This window comes from Electrona antarctica (assembly GCF_951216825.1).
Source record: "Electrona antarctica genome assembly, chromosome: 13".
In the NCBI taxonomy this organism is placed as follows: domain Eukaryota; kingdom Metazoa; phylum Chordata; class Actinopteri; order Myctophiformes; family Myctophidae; genus Electrona; species Electrona antarctica.
Window position 1 is genome coordinate 20,648,220 of NC_136794.1, and position 23,244 is coordinate 20,671,463.

The 23,244-nt window shown below is 44.0% G+C and overlaps 1 protein-coding gene across 1 annotated transcript in view; it reads left to right on the top strand.

Annotated features, from left to right (window-relative positions):
• map3k13 (mitogen-activated protein kinase kinase kinase 13) overlaps positions 1 to 22,819 on the top strand; it is a 41,651-nt gene extending 18,832 nt beyond the window's left edge. The window contains exons 3-15 of the mRNA XM_079518293.1: positions 7,859 to 8,721; positions 11,231 to 11,414; positions 12,287 to 12,478; positions 13,265 to 13,423; positions 13,573 to 13,731; positions 13,864 to 13,972; positions 14,393 to 14,502; positions 14,646 to 14,762; positions 15,438 to 15,581; positions 16,477 to 17,227; positions 17,461 to 17,531; positions 17,847 to 18,141; positions 19,341 to 22,819. Coding sequence (XP_079374419.1) covers positions 8,058 to 8,721; positions 11,231 to 11,414; positions 12,287 to 12,478; positions 13,265 to 13,423; positions 13,573 to 13,731; positions 13,864 to 13,972; positions 14,393 to 14,502; positions 14,646 to 14,762; positions 15,438 to 15,581; positions 16,477 to 17,227; positions 17,461 to 17,531; positions 17,847 to 18,141; positions 19,341 to 19,442 — 3,057 coding nt within the window. The 5' untranslated portion in view covers positions 7,859 to 8,057 and the 3' untranslated portion in view covers positions 19,443 to 22,819. The remainder of the gene's footprint in view (positions 1 to 7,858; positions 8,722 to 11,230; positions 11,415 to 12,286; positions 12,479 to 13,264; positions 13,424 to 13,572; positions 13,732 to 13,863; positions 13,973 to 14,392; positions 14,503 to 14,645; positions 14,763 to 15,437; positions 15,582 to 16,476; positions 17,228 to 17,460; positions 17,532 to 17,846; positions 18,142 to 19,340) is intronic.
• Positions 22,820 to 23,244: the final 425 nt, after the last annotated feature.

Consider the following 23,244-nt stretch of genomic DNA (forward strand, 5'->3'; position numbering starts at 1 on the left):
ATTACTGCTGGGGAGATGATCACCTACCTTGTTCATTATTATTAAATTAAAACAAAGGAGCATCCCCTTTCTCAGTCTGCCTTCCCAGTCTGACGAGAGAGACAGCCAAAAAAGGTTTTGGCTTTAATTTCTATAGTGCATAGTCCTGTTTTCGTCCAAGTTCCAAGCAGGCTGAGTGATCGACTGAGACGATGCCAAATGGTGACATGTACAGTATGCTGCTGACTTGGTCAGATAGTCCTCACTAGTACCGACACAAATATGCGCATCCACGGACGGACACAGACTTTATGGAACCTTCTAATCGCAGTTGTTACAGCCACCCGTTATTGTTTTATAATCTTTTTGCATCTGATGATGTGTCCCGTGCATAGCCTAATTCACCCTTTGTCAAGTCCCGCCCCTGGTTGTGCCCCTCTTCGCACCCATTGGTTGCCGTTTCGTGGTTGGACAAAAATCCTTTCTCTCCATCCACTACCGTTGAAATAACGTGTTGCTTCGTATTGATATTCTGTGCATTCAATTCTTATTTTATACTTGGTGTCAGTAAAAAGGAACATCCCAGGTGCAGCATGGTGAATGGGAATATCATGTTTGTTTTTAGTTTTTTCCAAAAATTATGTTTTAGAAAATTCAACATAAACAAGGCGGAACCAGGGCGGAACAAGGCAGAAAGAGCCTGCTGGTTAGTCAGTTAGGGACCAATCAGAAGGCTGACAAATGGTGAATTGTCCTGCTTCCATCTTTACTTTCTGTATATAATCCTTGCACTTGTACTATACTAAGCACAGATCAGTAGATGTGAATCATTTCACTGTTCTTGTAAATATAAATGTCACTGTAGCAATAAATGGAACATTTTCTCCTATTTATTTAGTTCTAAGTCTCTTTATGTTCTGCTCTTTAAACTATTATGAAACGTTTAAACTAGAAACATAGTGAATAGTAATATGAAATATTAATGAATGAATGTTGATCAACCACATGGCTTATTTCATGCCTTAATTCAATTGTACTTCAATTGTAATTACATTTTGTGTGTATGTGTGTGTGTTTTTTCGGGGCATGATGAGTGACAACAGCTTTGGAGCGGATGCTGCGTTGATATGGTAACATGTGAATGACTGGGCTTGGGATGATGGGGTCTAAATTGGGTCTTTGTTGCAGGAGCAGCTGTTAACTAAAGACGGTCCCCCTTTGGGGCCCAGCAGGGCTTCCCTTAATGAGGGCCCAGACTGATGGGGACACAGATGCTGCTGCTGTGTGTGCGTGTGTGTGCGCGCACGCGCGCGTGTGTGCGTGCGTGCGTGCACGTTCAATTGGGTGTCAACCTCTACATTTGTATCTAAAGTAAGGCCTGCTTGCTTCATGAAGCCTCTTTGAAATTTGCTGAGTGGTACAGAACACAACGGCCTTCCCCAGTGGATTGCTGGGAGGAGTAGTGGGATTATTGGATCCTGCCAGACAGGCCTGAGGCATGTGTGTCCATTTGGCTTGTGTGTTCGCACATTTTCTTGAAATCAGATACTCCTCAAGCCTGATGATAAGGACGGTGTATGTGTGTGTGTGTGTGTGTGTGTGTGTGTGTGTGTGTGTGTGTGTGTGTGTGTGTGTGTGTGTGTGTGTGTGTGTGTGTGTGTGTGTGTGTGTGTGTGTGTGTGTGTGTGTGTGTGTGTGTGTGTGTGTGTGTGTGTGTGTGTGTGTGCGCGCGTGCATGTGCGTGCATATCTTTTTCTTCCCTGACCTGATACAGTAACAATACCAATAATATCTTTGTGTGTCAGTTCTAATCATATGGATTGTCACAGCCCTTGGATGGAGATGCAGTATACAGATCTAATCATATGGATTGTGACAGCCCTTGGGTGGAGATGCCACTATACAGAGGAGATTTGGAGGGGGAGGGTGTGTGTTTATGTACCGGCCTGCCTCTAGAGTTCTGTTGAAGGATTAAAGGATCAGCCCCTGATAATTCTCCTTCAAACACCCACACCACCCCCACCACTGCACCGCCTCTCTCTCCCTTTTATTCTCAATATCCGGTTTATTTTGGCCATTGTGTGTCCAAGGACTGTCTAGAGTCCGATGCTGATCCCAATTTTGGAGAGTCCAAACCACCGATTACCAATTATTGTTGACTGTTATCTCACCGCTTCGAACCAGTAGGTTACTTATCACTCGAATACAATCAAGCCAGCAGGCTCGTCTGGAGCCAACTGCATGTTTGTAAATACATCATGCGATTATAATCCATTTCTAATGGATGAAGCCTTGGCCTGGAAGAGAGGTCATCAGGTTGTCTCCAACCTTGAGTGTTTCCACCCTCAACCACTACACTCTCCAGTCGGCGGGTCAGCAGTGATTGGCCAAGTCACTGCCCCTCTCCTCCAGGCTTCCAGCTATAGACGTATCCGCGGAGGGGCGCTCCGGGCGCAGCAATCACAGAGGTGCAACCAGCACCAGCTATAGCATTGGCCACACCCGTTTTGCATGCCATTTTGCATGCCAATGAGATCATGTGTAAGTAATTCGGAGGGGATTGATGAACAAAGGTGAACAAAAACACTATAATGTTGGATATGATTGGATGTCTGTGTCTGAAGAATGTCTCTCCTCAATGGTAATGTCTGTCAAACATGCTTTCTCTCTCTCTCTCTCTCTCTCTCTCTCTCTCTCGCTCTGTCTCGCCAGTTACAGTAGTAGATGGTCAGTGCACCGAGGCCTGGCCGTGGTCACTTTGGAAAATCCTGGAATTAATGACTATGTAAATGACACCAGAGGCCTCTGTGGATTGGATGCAGACATTATTCATGTGATTATATGGCAATAGAGATCTTCCATTAGTGATTAATGGCAGAAACGGAGAGAAGCCCATTTCCTATTCTCAGTGTCAGACATGGAGACCACAGCCTCTCCTCTACACACTATAATCCTCAGTGTGAACTCTGAGAGAGTGCAAATGTAACCTGATTTGGTTACATTTTGGTTACATTTGTACATTCTCTGAGTTACAAATGGCAAAGTTAAAGGTAGGGTAAGTGATATCTTTTGGTTAAAACAAGACGTTTTTTAAAGGGTTCAATCACTATATTCTGATCATTGCTATAGTGTTTGTTTGATCAGTAGCAGGAGTCTCCCTGTCTCTCAGCTCTTTAATATACAGAAAATATATGTTCAGGTGGGCTGCCAAATGTCCACCAATCAGAAGAGAGTACCCATTTATCAGCTTCAATTTTTATCATATAACAGTTCCAATTTTGTCTGCTCATTTCTTTGTGTCATCACTTCACTTGTTTACCTGTGTCCTGTGTTCTTTTTTGATTGATTGATTGAAATATTTTGCAGAACAGTTTGCAGAATTACAGTACATTTCAAGCACAACTGAATACAAAGACTGTTAACTGTGAGTGGATGACCCAATAAATCATTACACTTGAGGAGGGTCCACCTTATTCAATTCATCAAAACATTTAGAGACGTACAATCTCCTTATTGTATAAAATTGGTTTATTAAAGAGCTGGTGGGAAGAACAAACCCTCTATACATAGCAATGGGTACTATCAGAATATTGAGCTATTTAATACTCATTTTAACAAAGGAAAGATCACTTACCCTACCTTTAACTCTGATAATTATGTATATTTTGCATATAAATCAGAAGAGTCCTCCCTGCTGTGCACCGTAGTGATTACTTAACCGTAACCCTAATAATGTATTTTGAATGGAGTATGAGTGGCCTAATGGGTTACAGGGGTTAGTATGAATGGCTGTCCGCGCAGGGATGCACACGCAGATTACTAGACACACCAACGGACCGACATGCGGAAACAACGGTCGGACATGCGGTCGAACATGCGCTGCTCCCGTGCTTGAGGTTAGGGTTAGGTTAGGGTTTGACGTAGGTCTGCGGCTGCGCATGGTCCTCCTGTGTGGGCACGCACTTGCACATGTGTATGCATGCATGCATCTTCATGCACGGGTGTCTTTCCGTCCGCTCAAATATGTCCGCCCACCATGGCCCACGTCAGAAGCCCGGCTCTGAGGCGCGTCCATGGGGTGGAATTACAGCGTGGGGCCCTAGCTGCACTCGCACGGGTCGGTTGTCTCGACTGTGGACGGGAAGGATTTATTGGATACCTGAGAGAGCTGTTCTCTCCTTCCCCTGCACTCTCAGCAGCCCTAAGAGAAAGCCCTGCATTATAGATGAGCTGCTGGCAGTCACTCCACTCTCACAACGCTCAGGTTACCCCCAGCAGATACACAGCATGCATTCTCTCTCACTCACACACACCAACGCATTCACACGCACACATGCACGCACGCATGCACGCACATGTGTACACACACACACACACACACGCACACACACACGCACGCACGCACATATGTGCGCACATATGTGCACATACGTGCATGCGCACACACACACACACACACACACACACACACACACACACACACACACACACACACACACACACACACACACACACACAGAAGCCAGGCACAAGATGTCCAGATTCTATGGCTATGCTCTAGTATGGGTCTGTATACTACTTGCGTGGGTGTACGTCCCGCATCGAAATGAGCTGATATACAAGTTCACAACATGTCTCAGAGATTGTACATTGGCATTTTCCGGTCCGTGTCACCGGTTCCCAACTAAGAATGAATCACCCTTAGGCATTGTTTGGCAGCTGTCCAGTTATGGTCATGACATGAGACATAGTTCTGCTGAATGTAATTACGCTCATGCATGTTGCCAAGTTGGCAAAATATGTGTTCATACTAGCCGTCACTATTTCAGAGCCATCGTACTACAATGGAACCACAATGGAGTCCCCAGGACTCACGTTTGTGTTATCCTTTTAGCCTAAAAAAAAAAGAAAGACATATTATGTCTTTCTTTTTTTTTAAATATATGTTTATTGGTAGCGGGTTTCAACAATTTAAGTTCAGTTTGAACATACCATTCTTTTTTCATTTTCTCCCTCACCACATCCCTCCCCCCACAGTTTTGTCATTATTAAAACAATTAAAACAATATATTAAAAAAAAACAATAATAATTGAGTACAGACATACAAAAACAACAATAGCAACAAGGGAAAAAAAAGAAAAAGATCCAGTCCAATCAAACAACCATACATTTTTTGACCAAGTGTAAACAGTAGGACACAAAAAAATAATTTAAGCACAGATGACAAAAACAATAATTCAAGCACAGATGACAAAAACAATATAAATAACAAAAAACAACAAACAAAAATAAATACAATTATAAGATCACAAGTTATGTTAGAAAAGATAGCGTTGAATCGGAATGTTGTCATACATCACCCTCTATAAATGATATACTCCTTTATAGACAATTATATCATTATGAGAAAAAAAAAAAAAACACATAATATTGACTCAATTAGTCTGTCGGAAGTACTCTCAGATTCTCAAAGTAGGTAATAAACGGTCTGTTGAACCTCTAATTGTAAATTTAATTTTTTCCAATTTTAAAAACCCCATAATATCTTTAAGCCACATAGCTATAGAAGGGGAAGTTGGGGATTTCCATCCCAACAATATTCTACGTCTTGCTATCAGCGTGGCAAATGCCACCATATTAGACTGTTTCTGGGTTAGAAGTTCAAAATCTGATGGTACCCCAAAAATGGCGATCTGGGGAGACGGCTCCAAACGGACCTCAAATATATCAGACAAAATCTCAAATATTTTAGTCCAATAGTGTACCAGCTTGGGGCAAGACCAGAACATGTGTGTGTGATTAGCTGGTGAGAGAGCACATCTATCACATTTGTCATCAATTCCAGGATATATTGCGGCAAGTTTAGATTTGCAGTAATGAAGTCTATGAAAGACTTTGAATTGAATAAGGCCTAGTCTAGCACATGATGTTGATGTGACTCGATCAATAGCCCCATCCCACCATTCATCAAGAAAGGTTTCACCCAACTCGGTCTCCCACCTATTTCTATTCTTGTCCATAGGGAGGACGTTTAATCTCATAAGAGATTGATAAGTCACTGAAATATGGCCTCTTTGCCCAGGACGCAGTATTAGGAGGTTGTCCCATGGTTTATTCGCTGGTTTCTCAGGGTAGGAGGGAAATTGATTTTTTAACAAAGTCTCTAATTTGAAAGTATCTGAAAAGATTATTGTGGGGTAGATCATATTTGGTGCGAATTTTCGCAAAACTACTGAATATATTCCTTATGTCTTTCTGTTTACATGTATGAAGTAGTCCAAAAAACTACATACAGTACAATCCTGTGTTGATGTTACACTCTCAGGGTTAAATTAACCGTGGCGTGTAGTGTAGACAGGGTGCATTTTGGATTGGATTTAGGAGTGTGCCACGTTACACAGTTGAACTCCCTTTTAACTCCCTCTCTGATCTCCGCCTCTCCTACCCCCCCCCCCCCCCCCCCCTCGTGGACTTTGGTTCCAGCTGTACAGAATGTATGCTGATCTCTCTCTCTCTCTCTCTCTCGCTCTCTCTCTCTTGTCTGTAAACACACAGGGTGAGCTATACAGTCACAGAGTTCATAGTGGCAGAGCGGCAAAGCGGGGTAGGGTTGACCATTGACGATATTCAGACCGTGGCCATTTTGCCAGCAAGGTACTAACTAGGTGCAATTTCCCAGAGACAGCCCATTTATCCAAACAGAACAGTCCTATCTAATTGTATTAAACAATGTCAAACTCACCAACATTGGAGCTGTACAGAAAGCTTGAATTATCCTCTTTCAATCTTTAAAGTTTTTGTTTAATAAAAATCCACCATAGACCATTACTTCCTGTCAAGAAATTCTGTGCAGGTTATTTTTTTTCCTAAGTGCCAGAGTTTGGGAATGCTCGTTGGATATCATTCAACAGCACATGAATTTGCACATAATGCAGGAGGTTGCTTTACTAAAAACGAGCACTTCCAAACTCCAATACTTAACATGTCTACTGTGGATTTTTATGAAACAAAAACTTTACAGATTGAAAGAGGATAATTCAAGCTTTCCGTACAGCTGCAATGTTGGTGAGTTTGACGTAGTTTAATACAATTAGATAGGACGTTTCTGTTTGGATTTACTAGTTGCACCTAGTTAGCACCTTGCTGGCAAGATGGCAGCCGTCTGAATATCGTCAATAAATGGTAAATGGTGCATTTACAGTATATAGCGCCTTTATCCAAGGCGCTTTACATATATTGCATTACATTCACCCATTCACACACACATTCATACACTGAAGGCAGCGGAAACCATGCAAGGCACCAACCAGCACATCAGGAGCAATTAGGGGTTCAGTGTCTTGCTCAAGGACACTTCGATACTAACTCTGGGGGAGCCCGGGTTCGAACTGGCAACCTTGCGGTTACCACCCAGCCACTGTGTTGATGTGGCATCAGCTTCTGAAAACAGCACTTACGTAGCTTCTTTAGCCTGTCCTGGCCTGTTCCTGCTCCAAATCTTGGGCCGCCTAATAATATCAGTTAAACTGACAATTTTGGGCACACTGATTCACCTATTAATGACTAATCCCTCCAACGTGTGGCTTTTGAAATTACGTCATATGGCACCCAAGTCTATGGACTTGTGTTTAGAGCACTTTGATGTCATAGAGTGGTAGCCAAGTCTATGGACTTAAAATGTGTGTTTAGAGCACTATAACGTCGTAGAGTGGCATTTGTGTCATTGCGGTGCAAGTTGAATGACCAGAGCTATAAGCACGTTAGTACATGTACATGTAGTGTGGGACCAGCCTGACTTCTGCACCTGCCTGGACTATTGCGATGCTCCATTTGTTATATACTTTGTCTTATTATTATCCCTCTCTCTCAATTCTACAGGTGACTTGCCACAGCATCCAGGCAGACCAGCGTGTTAGGAACACGCCCCTCCTACGTCGCCACGGCAGACCAGCGTGTTAGGAACACGGCCCTCCTACGTCGCCACGGCAGACCAGCGTGTTAGGAACACGGCCCTCCTACGTCGCCACGGCAGACCAGCGTGTTAGGAACACGCCCCTCCTACGTCGCCGGGCAGTCCATGCATATGCACGGCACCATGGGTAGCTCCCCCGAGGTGCTCAACTGGACCTCCTGCCCGAGCCTGCTGGTAGGCAAGCTGAAGGAGGAGCTGAAACTCACTGTGGTCGGGGACACCATGAAGAAGTCCAATGTGCCCAACAACACCCCCCAGGAACCCCAGTCGCCTCAGGACCCTCCCTCTAACCCACTCCCCCAGATCATCACCGATCTGGCCCCTCCGACACACCTGCCCGTTCCTGTGCAGACGCCGCAGCCCCCAGGCCAGGACGAGGTTTCAGGCCTGGGCGGAGGAATAAGCACCCCCAACACGGCCCTGAGCGAGGACTCGATGCGCAGCGAAGGGGGACACTTTGACAACAGCGTGCTCCAGCTCCAGGAGCAGGACAATGAGGAGGCTGGCTCGCCGGCCTCCTGCGACCACATGGGCTGTGGCAGTGGAGGGGAGGAGGGCACGGGCGAGGGGAACTGTCCCATGGACCACGGCGGAGACGGTCGGCAGACCTACCACCACCACCACCCGCATCCCGACGACATCAAGCTCCACTTTCACAGAGCAGGGCCTGGGTCGGGGGGCTTCCTGGAGGGGCTGTTTGGCTGTCTGCGTCCTGTCTGGAACATCATAGGGAAGACCTACTCCACAGAGTACAAGTTGCAGCAGCAAGGTCAGTTCCTGCTAGTGTCTTTCTTTAGGGACTGAGATACATTCACACTGAGCCCATGTTGCGTTAAGACAGAAACACTCACATCAAAGTAGATTATCCATTTATTGCAACAAATGGAATACAGTTTAACTTGGCGTTAAAGGCTCCACTCTGGGAAATGTTCTCTGAATTTTGTCAAAGCACTGAAAGGAGCATGATAAGCAAAATCAGGGAACGTTGGCAAAGGCCCCCATGGGTATACAAGAGCAGGCACATACAGTATCAAGACAGTTAATGAGATTAATTTGAGTCATGCAAACTTGAATGCATTTTAACATTAAAGCCATAGAACATTGAATCAGATTATAGGTATGCAACATTGAATTCTAGTTTACTTTAGAGCCATTCAACCATTCAACATTCAGTTTACACGTTTGAGCAATACGTAAGCCATACTGTACATTGAAATAAATCCACAGGTATTTCATGCCAGACTCTTGAGCCTATGCCAGACTCTGATCAAAAGGTGGAGGCTGGAGTGGTTGGAGTATGGAAGTGGAGTATGTGGTTGGAGTATGGAAGTGTGACGTAATGATCAGCTGAGATGTGAATGAGGAATAGGAAGCTAGGCTGATTTATACAATCAGCTGACAGCGTATTGCAGCTGAGGTGTTCAGACTCGCATGTCCCTGGCCTGTATGAACTAACGCTTTGCTATATCAATACTTTGTTATACATTATGCCATTTTGTCATTTTGTTTACACCCGTCCGAGTATAATGTAAGAACAAAAATGACCATGTGAATATGGTCAGTTGTGTTCAATTCAACTTAATCTTCAACTTCACAACTTCACATGACAAGTTTGCAAGTGTAAAGATTTGGATTGGGATAAAGATTTAACTTGCTAGCCACAAATTCGCCCATCACTAAGCTTATAAACCGTTGCCATCTGGCATATGGCCTGACATGCTCCCGTCACATATCATCATAGCTGCCAATGTCAATTAGTAGCAATAATAGGAATACCACAATAACACTAATAACACTAAGGTGCTGGGGCACCAGCAACAGTGAGTGATTCCATGTACCCAGAGTTCCAGGGGGGGATTTTCATGCCATTACCCAAGCTGAAATCTGCACTGAAACTGCAAGGCTATAGCTGTGTTGCTGAACACTGTAACACGCACTCACGCACGCACGCACGCACGCACGCACGCACGCACGCACGCACGCACGCACACGTCACACACACGTCACACACACAGCTTAACATCGGAAAAACTGCAAGATTCACCCGGTTTCTCCCTCTTTCTTTGGTAGGGACATTTGCTTGAATTTTGTCTGTTGAAATAGTATTGTAATCATGAACATTTTTACAATGCACAGACTACTGCAGGCCTTGTTAATGACATTTAGAAGGGAATTTGAAGCTCTGTGATTTCCAATGCAAGTCAATGGATGTGTAACACTGTTTGCCAGACCTAGGGGGGTGCAGAGTGGTGGGGGCTGAGCTTAGCTAAGGGTGAATTGTCGTTAATTATTAAATTATATATTAATGAGAATAGAGGCAGAAAAAAATGAAAAATCTAATATCAATCCTAGTTTTCCTGTCCTTTTAATATCTCTCTCTTTCTCAAATGCCTCTCCCATTTCTAACGATGTACTGTGAAAGCGTAATTGACTGGGCCTTCCCTGGCCAAGCGTATTGGCCGCTTTAAGGCTGTCCATTTGAATTGGGGTCATGGTAAAGGTGAGGCGTCACTCCCTCTGTGGGGGCCGCCCGGTGTAGCTGGATGCGCAGCCTACAAGTTATGGTCAGACATAATTGGGTTAGGCCCTGTGGTTGGTCAGCTGGCATTCCTCTGTTCTCCAATAGCAGTGCTGTGTGTTCAGCAGCACAGCCTCTCCTCCACATTTGTTCCATAACCACATAACAAGGATGAAACAGGATGTGACTCATGTCCTCAATGCATGGACACTTATGGCTTTTTCATGCGAGGCCTTCAGTTTATTTTTGGTCGGTGTGGTTTGCTGACGTGGCATGGCTCCCTTAATTATGTCACATGATGTGTTTTTTCTACTTAATAGATAAAACACAATATAGTCTTAACAAGGTTTATCTAATGAAAACCAAATGATAACAGCTATGACAGGTTTTTCTTTTAATATCATTGCACATGCTGTCTTGTCCTCACTGACCTGCTATTGTCTCTTAATTTAACCACTTAAGCCCTATACTCTTATCGTATGACAAATAGCGAACTGTACATCGTATTTTCTTTTATTTCTTTTATTTTTATTTTTGAAAATGTGATAGCCAGGGTACACCAGGGTTAATGTTCTTAAACATGGCGGTCCCAATAAGCTATAGTTCGTATTTACAAGGAAACATTCACTTTAGGACAGACAGGGCAGCTAATTAAAAGTTGAGACGGGCAATACAGAATATTTTATACATCATGAATTGCTACAACCTGCAGTACATTGAGTTTGAATGTGTTGGTGACATTTTCCATCTGTGCATCCAGACATGTGGGAGGTTCCGTTTGAGGAGATCTCGGAGTTGCAGTGGCTGGGCAGCGGGGCTCAGGGCGCCGTCTTCCTGGGCAAACTGCACAACGAGGAGGTGGCCATTAAGAAGGTGCGCGAGCAGAAGGAGACGGACATTAAACACCTGCGAAAACTCAAGCACCCCAACATCATCAGTTTCAAGTGAGTCCGGGATCACCATGTGTGTTTTGTAGGCTCTTTTTTCTGCTTGCTATGATGACAAATACCATTCTCAACGTGCAAGTGCACTGTGTCTGTGTGGCCCACATTACACTCTTTTTTCTTTATAATGTTTTTTTTTATAATCTAAATAAGTTTTTTCACCCAGTGCCAATTATCTAATGTAATCCTGGGCGCTACACTTCCTCTGCCAACCTGGGGGGGCAGCGGACTGACCTCATGCCTCCTTCTATGCATGAGGAGTCCAAGCTGCTTCTTTTCACCTGACAGGGGGGAATTTCCCTGGCCGGACGTAGCGCGTGGAAGGAACACGTTATTCCGACCAGTTCCTTTCCCCTCCATCAGGCGCCCCGGCTGGCTGGGGGAGGTAGTTTTAGAGACCAGGATTACTGCATGTTTTTGTGAGGGTACCTACCCTAGGGGACACGGGGAGAACATGCAAACTCCACACAGAAAGGCCCTTTTGCCAACCCCACCTCGGGTATGGGCACTGATGGAGGGAACACGCCCACAGCGCCCACAGCGTCCCCAGTGGGAATCAAACCCAGGACCTTCTAGCTGTGAGGCGACAGCACTACCGACTGTGCCACAGTGCCCACATTACACTCTAATTAGTCTCTCGAGACAGACTGTTGACTCCGTCAAAGATAAGAGGGTGCTGTTTTTCCTTTAGTTTTTGACGATGGGTTCTCAGATCGCACTCTAATTGATGCTCATTAGCCGGGACAGAATGCCTGTCGCACTTGTGTCCTTTGTATTACTAGCAAGCGTCTGATAAGAGACAAGGAAATAATTGCCATGGTGTTTTGTCATTTGTAAAATTTCATTTTTCTCCCTGTGTTTTTCCATCCTAGGGGGGTGTGCACCCAGGCCCCATGCTATTGCATCCTCATGGAATACTGTGCCCAGGGCCAGCTGTACGAGGTTTTGAGGGCAGGACGGAAAGTCACTCCCAGGCTTCTAGTGGACTGGGCCTCGGGCATTGCCAGTGGCATGAACTACCTACACCTCCATAAGATCATCCACAGAGACCTCAAGTCCCCCAAGTGAGTGTCTGATACATGTCTAATAAGCCAATGAGCTGCAGAGGACGATTCCAGTTATTGTATTTTAAGTTAAAGTCAAAATACGTTTCAGTTCATCAAGTAGCACATGGGCTACTATGACGAATGTGCTCCATAAATGCACATCTTGAAGTCTACACCGGTATTTCCAGAATTTCAGGCACTCGCTTCAGAGAAATAGTTTTGTATTGCCAATGATTTTCACTGTAGTTGGAGGGAGATTTTGCACCAGCCTGATGCATGGTGTGATCAGGCTCACCAAAAATGCAAACTTTGCAAAGCTGAGGAAAGAGTTTGTTTTTGGTCTCCAAGAGTCCAGCTACAACACCTCAGTCAGTTGACTCTTAGCCAGTGTGTCTGTCTGAGCTGGAATGTCATTTTCAGCATTAAGAAAATGTATTCAGCATTAAGTGCCCTTATAGCGAGTCTATAGCGAGACACAATGTCCTGGCTTGTCCAGCCCGTGGCCCTCACTTCATCCCCATTTCCCTAATCAATATAATTATGCTGAGGCAGCTCTAAAGTCAGCAGAATGGTAACAGACTGAATCTGCTGGATAGGTCACTCTCCCTCCCCCAGAAGGATGATGCAGACACAAAGATCTGTAACAGTCTCTTTTGTTTCGGTGTCTAAAATAAATAATAACGATTACATTTGAAAGACCTTCAAGACATCTTGTTTTCTTCTGTGTGTGTGTGTGTGTGTGTGTGTGTGTGTGTGTGTGTGTGTGTGTGTGTGTGTGTGTGTGTGTGTATTTTTATTTTTTAGCGTTTTGGTGACACACAACGATTTTGTGAAAATCTCTGACTTTGGAACATCCAAGGAGCTCAGTGACAAGAGCACTAAGATGTCATTTGCGGGTACAGTGGCATGGATGGCCCCAGAAGTGATCAGGAATGAGCCTGTGTCTGAGAAAGTAGACATCTGGTAAGTGAAATCTTCTCATTCTAACTTGTTACAGGAAGAGAAACAGCAGGTTGATAATAGCATAATCCACACTTGATCTCACCAGTCATGTTTCTGAGTTCTACTCCTCAGTGTGTTAGAAGTTGTGTAACCTTGCTTGTGCGGTGCAGGTCGTTTGGCGTGGTATTATGGGAGCTGTTGACGGGAGAGATCCCCTACAAAGACGTGGACTCTTCGGCCATCATCTGGGGGGTCGGCAGCAATAGTCTCCACCTACCTGTCCCTTCCACCTGCCCCGATGGCTTCAAAATCCTCATGAAACAAACATGGTGAGTTAATTTTAGATCACTTACAAATGCCATACATGTATCTTTATTATTATTAACATTGCTTATCCCTAACAATAGCTGTATGCATAAGATGTAGAGTTACCCCCTGCCATCTCCATTTGTTCCTCCCAGGCAAGGAAAGCCAAGGAACAGGCCATCATTTCGTCAGATCCTGCTACACTTGGACATTGCTTCTGCTGATATTCTTGGAGCCCCTCAGGAGACCTACTTCAAGTCCCAGGTCTGTTGCACGAGCACAGCGTACATACAAGCACATCAGCTTTTGTATAGGCTATAGGGTTCAAGATAATGATAATTTCGTAAAGATAAGTCTGGTATGCAAAAGCATAGCGTTTCAACTGCAGTTCAATTAACTTCAAGCTCTGTATGTTTTAGATAACATTGTTCTTGTTTTTGCGCAGACCTTGAGTTGAGCTAGTGTGAAAGCACTTCTCTGACCATTGAGATCTTTGACAGTCAAAGTATTTTGATTCGGTGACTAAATAATAATTATTACATTTGAAAGACCTTCAAGGCATCTTGTTTTCTTTTGTGTGTGTGTGTGTGTGTGTGTGTGTGTGTGTGTGTGCGTGTGCGTGTGCGTGTGTGTGTGCGTGTGCGTGCGTGTGTGCATGCATGCGTGCGTGTGTGTAATTTATAGTCCGAATGGAGGGAGGAAGTGAAGAAACACTTTGAGAAGATCAAAAGTGAAGGCACCTGCATCCACAGGTTGGATGAGGAGCTGATCCGACGCAGGAGGGATGAACTCAGGTATTAAGTCATGTCAGCTTATATGCGCTTATCCAAAGCGCCTTACAGTGTCATCTGGATGTAGCTTCATTATTTTGTACTCAACAGTGTTGATTTGAAACAGTCATTTCAAATTGAGAGTGCATATCTCCCGATCCTCTCAGGCATGCATTGGACATCCGGGAACACTATGAGAGAAAACTGGAGAGAGCCAACAACCTCTATATGGAGCTGAGTGCCATCATGTTGCAGCTGGAGGTTCGAGAGAAGGACCTGATGAAGTAAGTACACTGATAAACCCCTTACTGCTTTGCAAACTATCCCATCTTACCTTTATCCTAATCCATTATTGGGACGCTTTGTACCCATTGTTAGTGTAGGTATTTTCAAATGCCATGGACTCTGCTCTGTGCCAATTAGATTGACTACTAATTACTGTGATTATAACTGCCTAGTAAGATTACCTAAAGCATATTCAGACTACAGCCACTTCATGCTTGGACTGGAGCAATGCCTCACTGTGTCTTCATAATGGGCATAGAAGCATTCTGGAGCTATTTTTCAGTTAGTCAAACAATAAGCTAAATTCTGTGAGTCACATGAGTACCAATTCTCAGACAATTTCTAGTTTTCATCTTAAACTATTTAGATTAACAGTGTTAACCGTTAATTGTTGTTTCATTGTCGTTTGCCTGACCTTAAGTTTAAAAAACATTATAAAGAAACATTCTTTATAATGTTTTTTCTTTTGAGAACCCTGAGTTTCACAGACATGAGTTTCACAGACATGCATTAAGCATAGTTCTAAATTAGGTTCTCTCGTCATCCAAGTTGACGCTGTTGACACTTTAAGAACTTATAGCAGTCTATCATTGGGCTTCAACAAAAGCACTTGGCTGTGCATGTCCTGCTGTATATCCCTATTCCCTACTAATGCTGTTGTCACCTCTCTGTAGGAGAGAACAAACAGTGGAGAAGAAGTATCCAGGCAACTACAAGCGCCACTTGGTCAGGCCCATTGTTAGGCCCAACGCTGTGGAGAAGCTCATCAAAAAGAAAGGAAGCATGTCCCATAAACCTGGGATGCCTCCCACCAAAAGGTTTGAGCCCTGCCAGTCTGAACACATTTCTATAGAAGAAAAAAACATTTAAGCTCCTTGGCAATAATTCCCTGTTGTTGCTGCTCTGCACATGTCAGCATTTGCAGGTTCATCAAGTTTACATACAGTACACACACTAATCCATACCGTAATCCCCAAAAGCCCAGGAAAGTAAGACAAATTGACCTCGATTTCAACTCTCATTATGTTCCACTTCCAGTTAAGTCATGTGGCGCCATATACTGTTCAGCATCATTGGCTAATTATTTTAATAACACAAAACTCACGTGAGGGGCGCTATATATACATCTTTTATGAAATAATTATCAGACAAAACAAACATGGACAAATCAAACATTAAACTCTGTCCATGTCAATGGCGTTTTTAATGTTTGGTTAAGGAAAAAGAAACATTAAACCTGTATATAGGAGGGGCTAGCGCCCCTCAACAAGATAGAATGTAATAAAAATCACAACTGTGTGAAGTGAGGGGCGCTCTTATCATTATACATCATCATACATCATCTCATGAACAACAAATTTATGTGATTGGTTAGCCGATTTGCTCGTCTACATATGACGTAAATTTTCCCTTCATTGTCAATGGCAAATATGAGATGTGTGGGAACAAAAAGCTGTATAAAATCACACCTGTGTGAAGTGAGGGGCACTCTTATCATCATACGTCGTCATACATCATCTCATTCTGGCCAATCACAATTTGCGTCCTCACTTATTTTGTATTCAATGTTTGTGTTTACACGCTTTTGTCTTCAATGTTTGTGTTTACACAGACCCTCGAAGCTGGACATAGGAGGGGCTAGCGCCCCTTAACAACATAGGCATAATTACCTGCCTCTTGTGCATTAATATTGCCCATTGTACTCCTATCCAGGCCGGACTTGCTTCGCTCTGATGGTATCCCGAGCGTTGATCCCCTCCCCTCCCCGTCACCCTTATCTGGCAGCCCCAAGGTCTCCACGCCTCCTGGCAAGGCCCGCTACCGGAGCAAACCTCGCCACCGCCGCGCCAACAGCAAAGGCAGCCACAGTGAGTTCCCTGGGGTGCTGAAGCCTGGTCCTGGGGCAGCAGAGGAGACCCAGCCCCTTGACGGGGAGCACTACCACTATCATCTCCATCACCTTCATCACCACCACCCACTACCAGATGGCCCCCTCCTGCCCTTGAAGGGCCGCGTGGAGGCCATTGTCAACTGTGCCAACAACTTGCGTTATTTCGGCCCGGCCGCCGCCCTCCGCAGCCCCCAGACAGATCACCTGCAGCGGCGCGTCTCTGGCGCCAGCCCAGACATCATCTCCACTGCCGTGGACGCGGCCTCGCGCCAGCGAACCTCGTCCACCGGTTCCAATCCTCTTCCCGGTAGCGGTGCGGGCTCTCTGTGCCCCTGCTGCCAGGCCCATCCCTTCCCTGGCTGCATGCACTGTCAGGAGACTCCTCCCGCCTCCAGCCACCCAGAACTGCCCCTCCACTCTCTGCTCGGCACCCAGGAGGGGACATCGTCCACAGCGGCAGCGCCAGGCAGGGTACCCGACCCCGCTGCTGACGGAGAAGACACAGAGAAGGCAGAGCCGCAGGAACAGGAGGCGTCCTCTGGATTGCCCCGGACAGTCAGACCACTCAGGAAGGTAATGGCTGGCCTTAAATCCATGAGATTACGATTACATTTGAAAGACCTTCATGACATCTTGTTTTCTTCTGTGTGTGTGTGTGTGTGTGTGTGTGTGTGTGTGTGTGTGTGTGTGTGTGTGTGTGTGTGTGTGTGTGTGTGTGTGTGTGTGTGTGTGTGTGTGTGTGTGTGGTAGTGACCGACCAGTGACACTATGATGGATATTAATAAAGATAATTTCTCCTCTATCAGGGTGGTGATGAGTCGTCTGAAGAGGAGGAGGGGGAGGTGGACAGTGAAGTGGAGTTTCCTAGGAGACAGAGGTAATAGATGCGTTAGCAATGAGCATTAACATTTTGCTCACATGGATTTAACTTCATTCATTCAGACAGATATGATATGATATTTTAGAATTCCCAGTAGGCCTACCAGCCAAATATACCACTGAATGACACTCTCTGAAAATAATGACATTAAATTCTACTTTCCCCATCTAATGTATGTCTCTCTTCTATTGGAAATCGCCCCATCTCTTGCCTCATCCTTTCTCCCTGTCTTCCATCTACTACTTCTTTTCTCATCTCATCCTTCACCCCTTGTCCTCCATTTTCCCTCGCCTTCCCGGTGCGTTCCCATAGACCTCACCGCTGCATGAGCAGCTTCCAGTCTTACTCCACCTTCAGCTCAGAGAACCTGGAGTCTGTGTCCGACGGAGAGGAGGGCAACACCAGCGACCACTCCCACAGCGGGCCCCTGGAGCGGATGAGCACCAGCCAGGAGGAGCACCTGGACGAACTGCTGTCGCACACGCCAGAAATCCCCATCGACATCTCCACACAGTCGGACGGCCTGTCCGACAAGGAGTGCGCTGTACGCAGGGTCAAGACCCAGATTTCCCTTGGCAAACTGTGCTCCGATGACCACAGTTTTGAGGTCAGACCACAAGGCCTTGTGCTGTTTTTGTTTGGTTTACTGTAGTTGAGGATGGTGGGGAGCAGTGTCAACAAAGAAATCTCACTTGAAATAGATAGAATATATCGACATTTGAATTGGAGTGAAACAATGTAATAAGGGGAATTAAAGTTGCTGTGTTTGAGGGTTAGATTAAGATAGCAAAATGGGTGACTCGCTAAGGTTACTTGCAACAGGATGACCAAAATTGAATGTACCTCTAATGCACAGAAACGGAAAGCTCGTTTTCTATCTTTAAGACAGACAGACAGACAGACAGACAGACAGACAGACGTATTGGAGTGGAGGCACCGCTCAAAAACACGAAAAGGTTCACGCTTATTTCCATTGTGGTCCAAATGTGTGTGTAAACTAAGTGCCATGTGTTTGGTGATATCATACCAATCACATGGCTGATGATAACAGTTATCACCTCTAGCCTTTATTTGCCCTGGGAGAAAGGAGTGATAAAAGCACAGAGAGGGTTTAGGCAACAACAAGTGCCTGGGTGATGGTTTAATTTATATGAATTATAACCCTTTAGTTTGTTAGCTGAATAGGATATGTTAACACTGTAATCAATGACTTGTAGGCCAGAGATATCTGATCTGTTACTGACTGATATGGCCTCACACACGCATGTATACACGCTTACACACCACCAGGCCCCCAGAGCGGCTGGAAAACGGTGAAGCCGCTTTACCCTACTGGCCAAAGCTGGCACTACAGGCAGGAACTACAGGCAAGCGAAGTACCTGCAGTCAGGTTTAACAGAGCGCTCTTTCATTAATCGATTCAGGTGCGTTCATGGAGGTTAGTACTTCCGCATTTGGGCACCAAATTAAGAAAAATGCGGAAGTGGAGTGTTCTTCCAGGTGCTTCAAACGCCACTGAGCAACTTCCATTGAAATGAATAGCTGGGGGCGGGGCAGTCTGCCCTCTAGTTTATAACTCTGTGGCTTGCACACTACACACGCACGCCAGCACATCTCCACTCTTTACACCCCTCAATGTTTATCTCAGCTATGTATTTTCCTTATTCCTATAACTTTGTGTTCTCTGATATTTACACTGCCTTGAATCAGAATGTTGAATGAAATGTATTTTTTTAGCATAAGTTTGATCTGTAACAATATATACTGTACTAATATCTCTGTCTCTTTGACTGTTTTTTCCCACAGAATCCACTACAGTTTGGTGACTCTGATTGTGACTCGTCAGAAGCAGAATGCTCTGATGCCACTATTAGGAACAACAAACAGGGGGCCCCATCCTCATGGTGAAATCCCCGGTGGGCTCTACTTTCTCTTTGCCTGGAGGCTATCGAAACCCACTCTGCCCTATAGGAACTACAGCAATAAGAGGACCACACTGTAAACAACGCTTCCCATGGCAAAAACATCATGCAGTCGCTCTTAGATCCAACCCTGTTCTTGACACCACCTACCCCTATTTTCAACCCAGCGTCCAGGCAACCCAAAAAGCAGGGATTCCCTTTTGAATGATATTGTACAGTAGATCGTGTAACATTCATAATTTATTTTTGTCTGAGTTTTGAGGGAAAATCAGGAACTCTGTACATTCTCTGAGACTAACAAAATACAAACGAACAAAATAACAAAAGACACAAAACTGAACATGGGCTGACTGTGTGGTGGTGAGAGACGGAGGATGATGATGAAGATGACAAATGAAGATGATGGTGAAAGATGCAGTGAAGATCCTCTGGACACCAGGGAGGGTCATGTCATTATGGTGCGTGTCAAATATGTCTATCAGTAAGCGCTGGTCTCTCAGGTGACTGACCCATATTTTTATGGCGTCATAAAAGGTATTCTGATGTGGGTCGAAAGAGTGGCTGTGGCCATTTGATTTTCAATACATTATAATCTAATCATTAGATTCTAATGCATCTAATGATTAGATCAACCCCCCTACCCACCCACCCATCCACTAACCAGCACTCTCTGATTACAACTGAATGACTGAATTGCTTTATCATGAGTTTACAGTACAAAACCCAAGAACGTGCTCCCTGCCCTGGCTGGCAAGGTACCAGGGAGACATGAAAATGGTCCAAACACCAGCATGAACAGCCTGTCTCATCCACCCCGACTCTCCCAGCCCATCACCCCTTTGTTGGCCAACCACGGTATGCATCTAGTTATCAGGATTCCTGCTGAACCACCCCTAGCATGTCTGATTTGGCTCGTATGTGCAAAGTCTGCCAGAAGACTGCATGAGTGGACGACCTACGTAGAGGAGAGGAGACACAGACCCAGCTCACAATACAGAAAGAATTAATAAAGAGAGACATTTCTCTCCCAGATTCCACAGTAGGACCCAACTCATCCTTATCAGAGACATACCGACATGATCATCATCATTAATCAGATGTCATGAGCAGATCAAATGTCAGTGTTTATGAATATGAAGCCTTTCCTCTTCACATGACTGTGATGGTTTCAAGTCTCATCTCAGGATTGCTCTAGAACTGTGAGAAACCAGACTGGACCAATTGTGTGTTTGAATGTTTTTGAGTGGCATATTATTATGGACCATGCAGGTATATAAAAAATGTCTTAAGGATAGCCTTGTTCTTCAACCCTTTATTGTGGTAATAGACATTAATATTATGTAGCCGAGTAGAGCGTTTTAGTTGCCATTATGGTGCAGTATCCTTTTTTATACTAAAACCCCCAAACAAAAACAAAAATAGGTCCAACACTCTCCAATTTTCAATTTTCTAGCAGGGTAATACAGTACGATAGAGTTGTGTGTTTGTGGCAAGACACTAACTGCACTGTCAAAAGTACAGGCACCTAATGTAATGAATGAACAGCAATAACGTAGCTTGATGCTCAGGTGAAGGATTGTTTGCTCAGGACAAGAGGTGTCTAGCTGGCTGGACACAACACAGAGTGACAAAAGACAACAATTTATGGCTATTAGCTTATGAAAACCTATATTTTTAAACTGTCCTATGTTCTGTGAACTTGCCTTTTCCTAGTTGATGCTCAGGTTTAAGTTGCTGAATGAGTGTAGGAGCAATATATCAATCTCCTCTAGATGGCGACAGCTACAGTGAATTGTTTTGCCTTGTTTTGTGTAAATGTAATGCTTTCATTCCTTCTAATCCTCAGCCAGTGACATGGGCACCGTGTTGATGTGAGCACTGTGTTCATGGAGGAATCCTAGAAATATTCCTTTTATCTTGTCATTTGTTATTTGAAAGGGGATACTGCATCTTTGGGAGCTATAAGGTATTTTTCCCTTGTCCCAGTGTTCGTCATCCATCTAGATAATTTTTGTAGTTATGATTGCAAGTCAGGGTTGAAGTTAATAAGTTAATGTCAAATGTATACATGTCATAATTGAAGTGTGTGGAGTCGGCTGTGTAAGGAATATAAGCCAGAGACAAGGCCACAGAGCAACCAGTCCGCTCTTGGTTTTCAACGACCTCATCTCAGTGTTAGCCTCTCCTGTATATAAGCATCTGTAAATGTAATGTGACTTGTTTTCTGTCTTCTCCAAACGTATCTAAAAACAAGCTTGGGGCCTCTTGTTGCTGACTGGCCAAAAGGCTGTCAATAAGTAGCAAGCTATTTAAATGATCCGTTGATCTGTTATTTCATCAGTATTGAACATTGCATTGGGGTGTGATTCAAAGCTGGGCTCATTTTTGAAGTTTGTGGGAGGGCAGTACACTTTTAGCTTCAGAGCTGGATGGAGATGCTTCCCACTGGTACTGAATACACCTGATTGTCCATGTTCAACCTTCTCATGTTTACGAGGGAAATGTTATAACCTAATGTTATTACTGGGAAATTAGACCAAGCTGTTAACAGCATTGTCTTTCTGGCATATATCCCGTGAGTATGATTGTTGTAAAGTTTTAAATTATTTTGAGTCTTTTTTTCTTTTCTTTTTTTTGTAGCTGGTCTACATGATTATGGAATTAATTTATTATGAATGACTGGGCATGTTTAGTGTTGTTTTTAATTTCAGGCAGCTTTAGAAATGTCATGTCTCGGGTTCGTTTTCATGATAAGTATTATGCAAAGAAAGCACAACAAGTGGGTATGGGAAGTGGACAGTATGTGAAGCATAAAAAGGCATATTTAATCACAGCATTGATCTGGTCATCTTACCGTTTAAATATTTTTGGAGGTATCTTTTGTCTTTTACTTGTCTTACATACTGAAAACATACTGAAAACTTCTCTTTGATATCATTAGACATCAGGTTAGGATATTGCTGGCTTTACAATTATGCACAGCAACATCAGGTTTTCCTTAAGATTATGTCTTGATATAGGCTATAAGGCAGTCTTCATGCCCGGAGACATGTATAATACAGGTTCTGTCAATTCCGCAGTGATCTGTCCCTATTCTTAACCAAAATACAAATTACTTGAGTTTCTGTACAAGTGACTAACTATAGAACTTAAAATGTATTTTGTCCTATAGGCCTACCAAACATCTGTTTCTTTGTCACTCTCATTTCTCATATTTCCAATTCCTTCTCTTCTTGAATGGCATTATGATCAACCAATCCTGACAATGTCCTGTATTATTCTGTGTACAGTGCAATGGTTATCCGGGAGAATAAAATCAGAGCAAACAACTGCATGGAATAAACGCTGATGTACTGTACCAAACACCCTGTGGTCTCATGTCTGTCTGTTTTCTTCTTAAAGAGAAACAACGCTGAATTTAATTTCAGAGCACTGAAACAAATTCCAATCAACTCTGTTGACATGGCAATAAAGTATTGAATCTTAATGTTTTTAAATGCATTTTGGGGACAGATTGGCTTCTGAAGCATAAGTGAGTGTCTCCCATAATAATAATAATAATAATGCATTTTATTTATAAAGCGCTTTACATTCTTACGAATGCTACAAGGTTAAAAGCATGGCAAAAGAAATAAAATAAAATACAATAAAAGAAGCGTAAGCAACATCATAATCAGTAAAACATGTTAGGGAAAAGCTTTCTTAAAAAGGTGGGTCTTAAGTCCATTCTTAAAAGAGTCAGTGGACTGTGGTGCTCTCAGGTGAGTAGGGAGAGAGTTCCACAGACA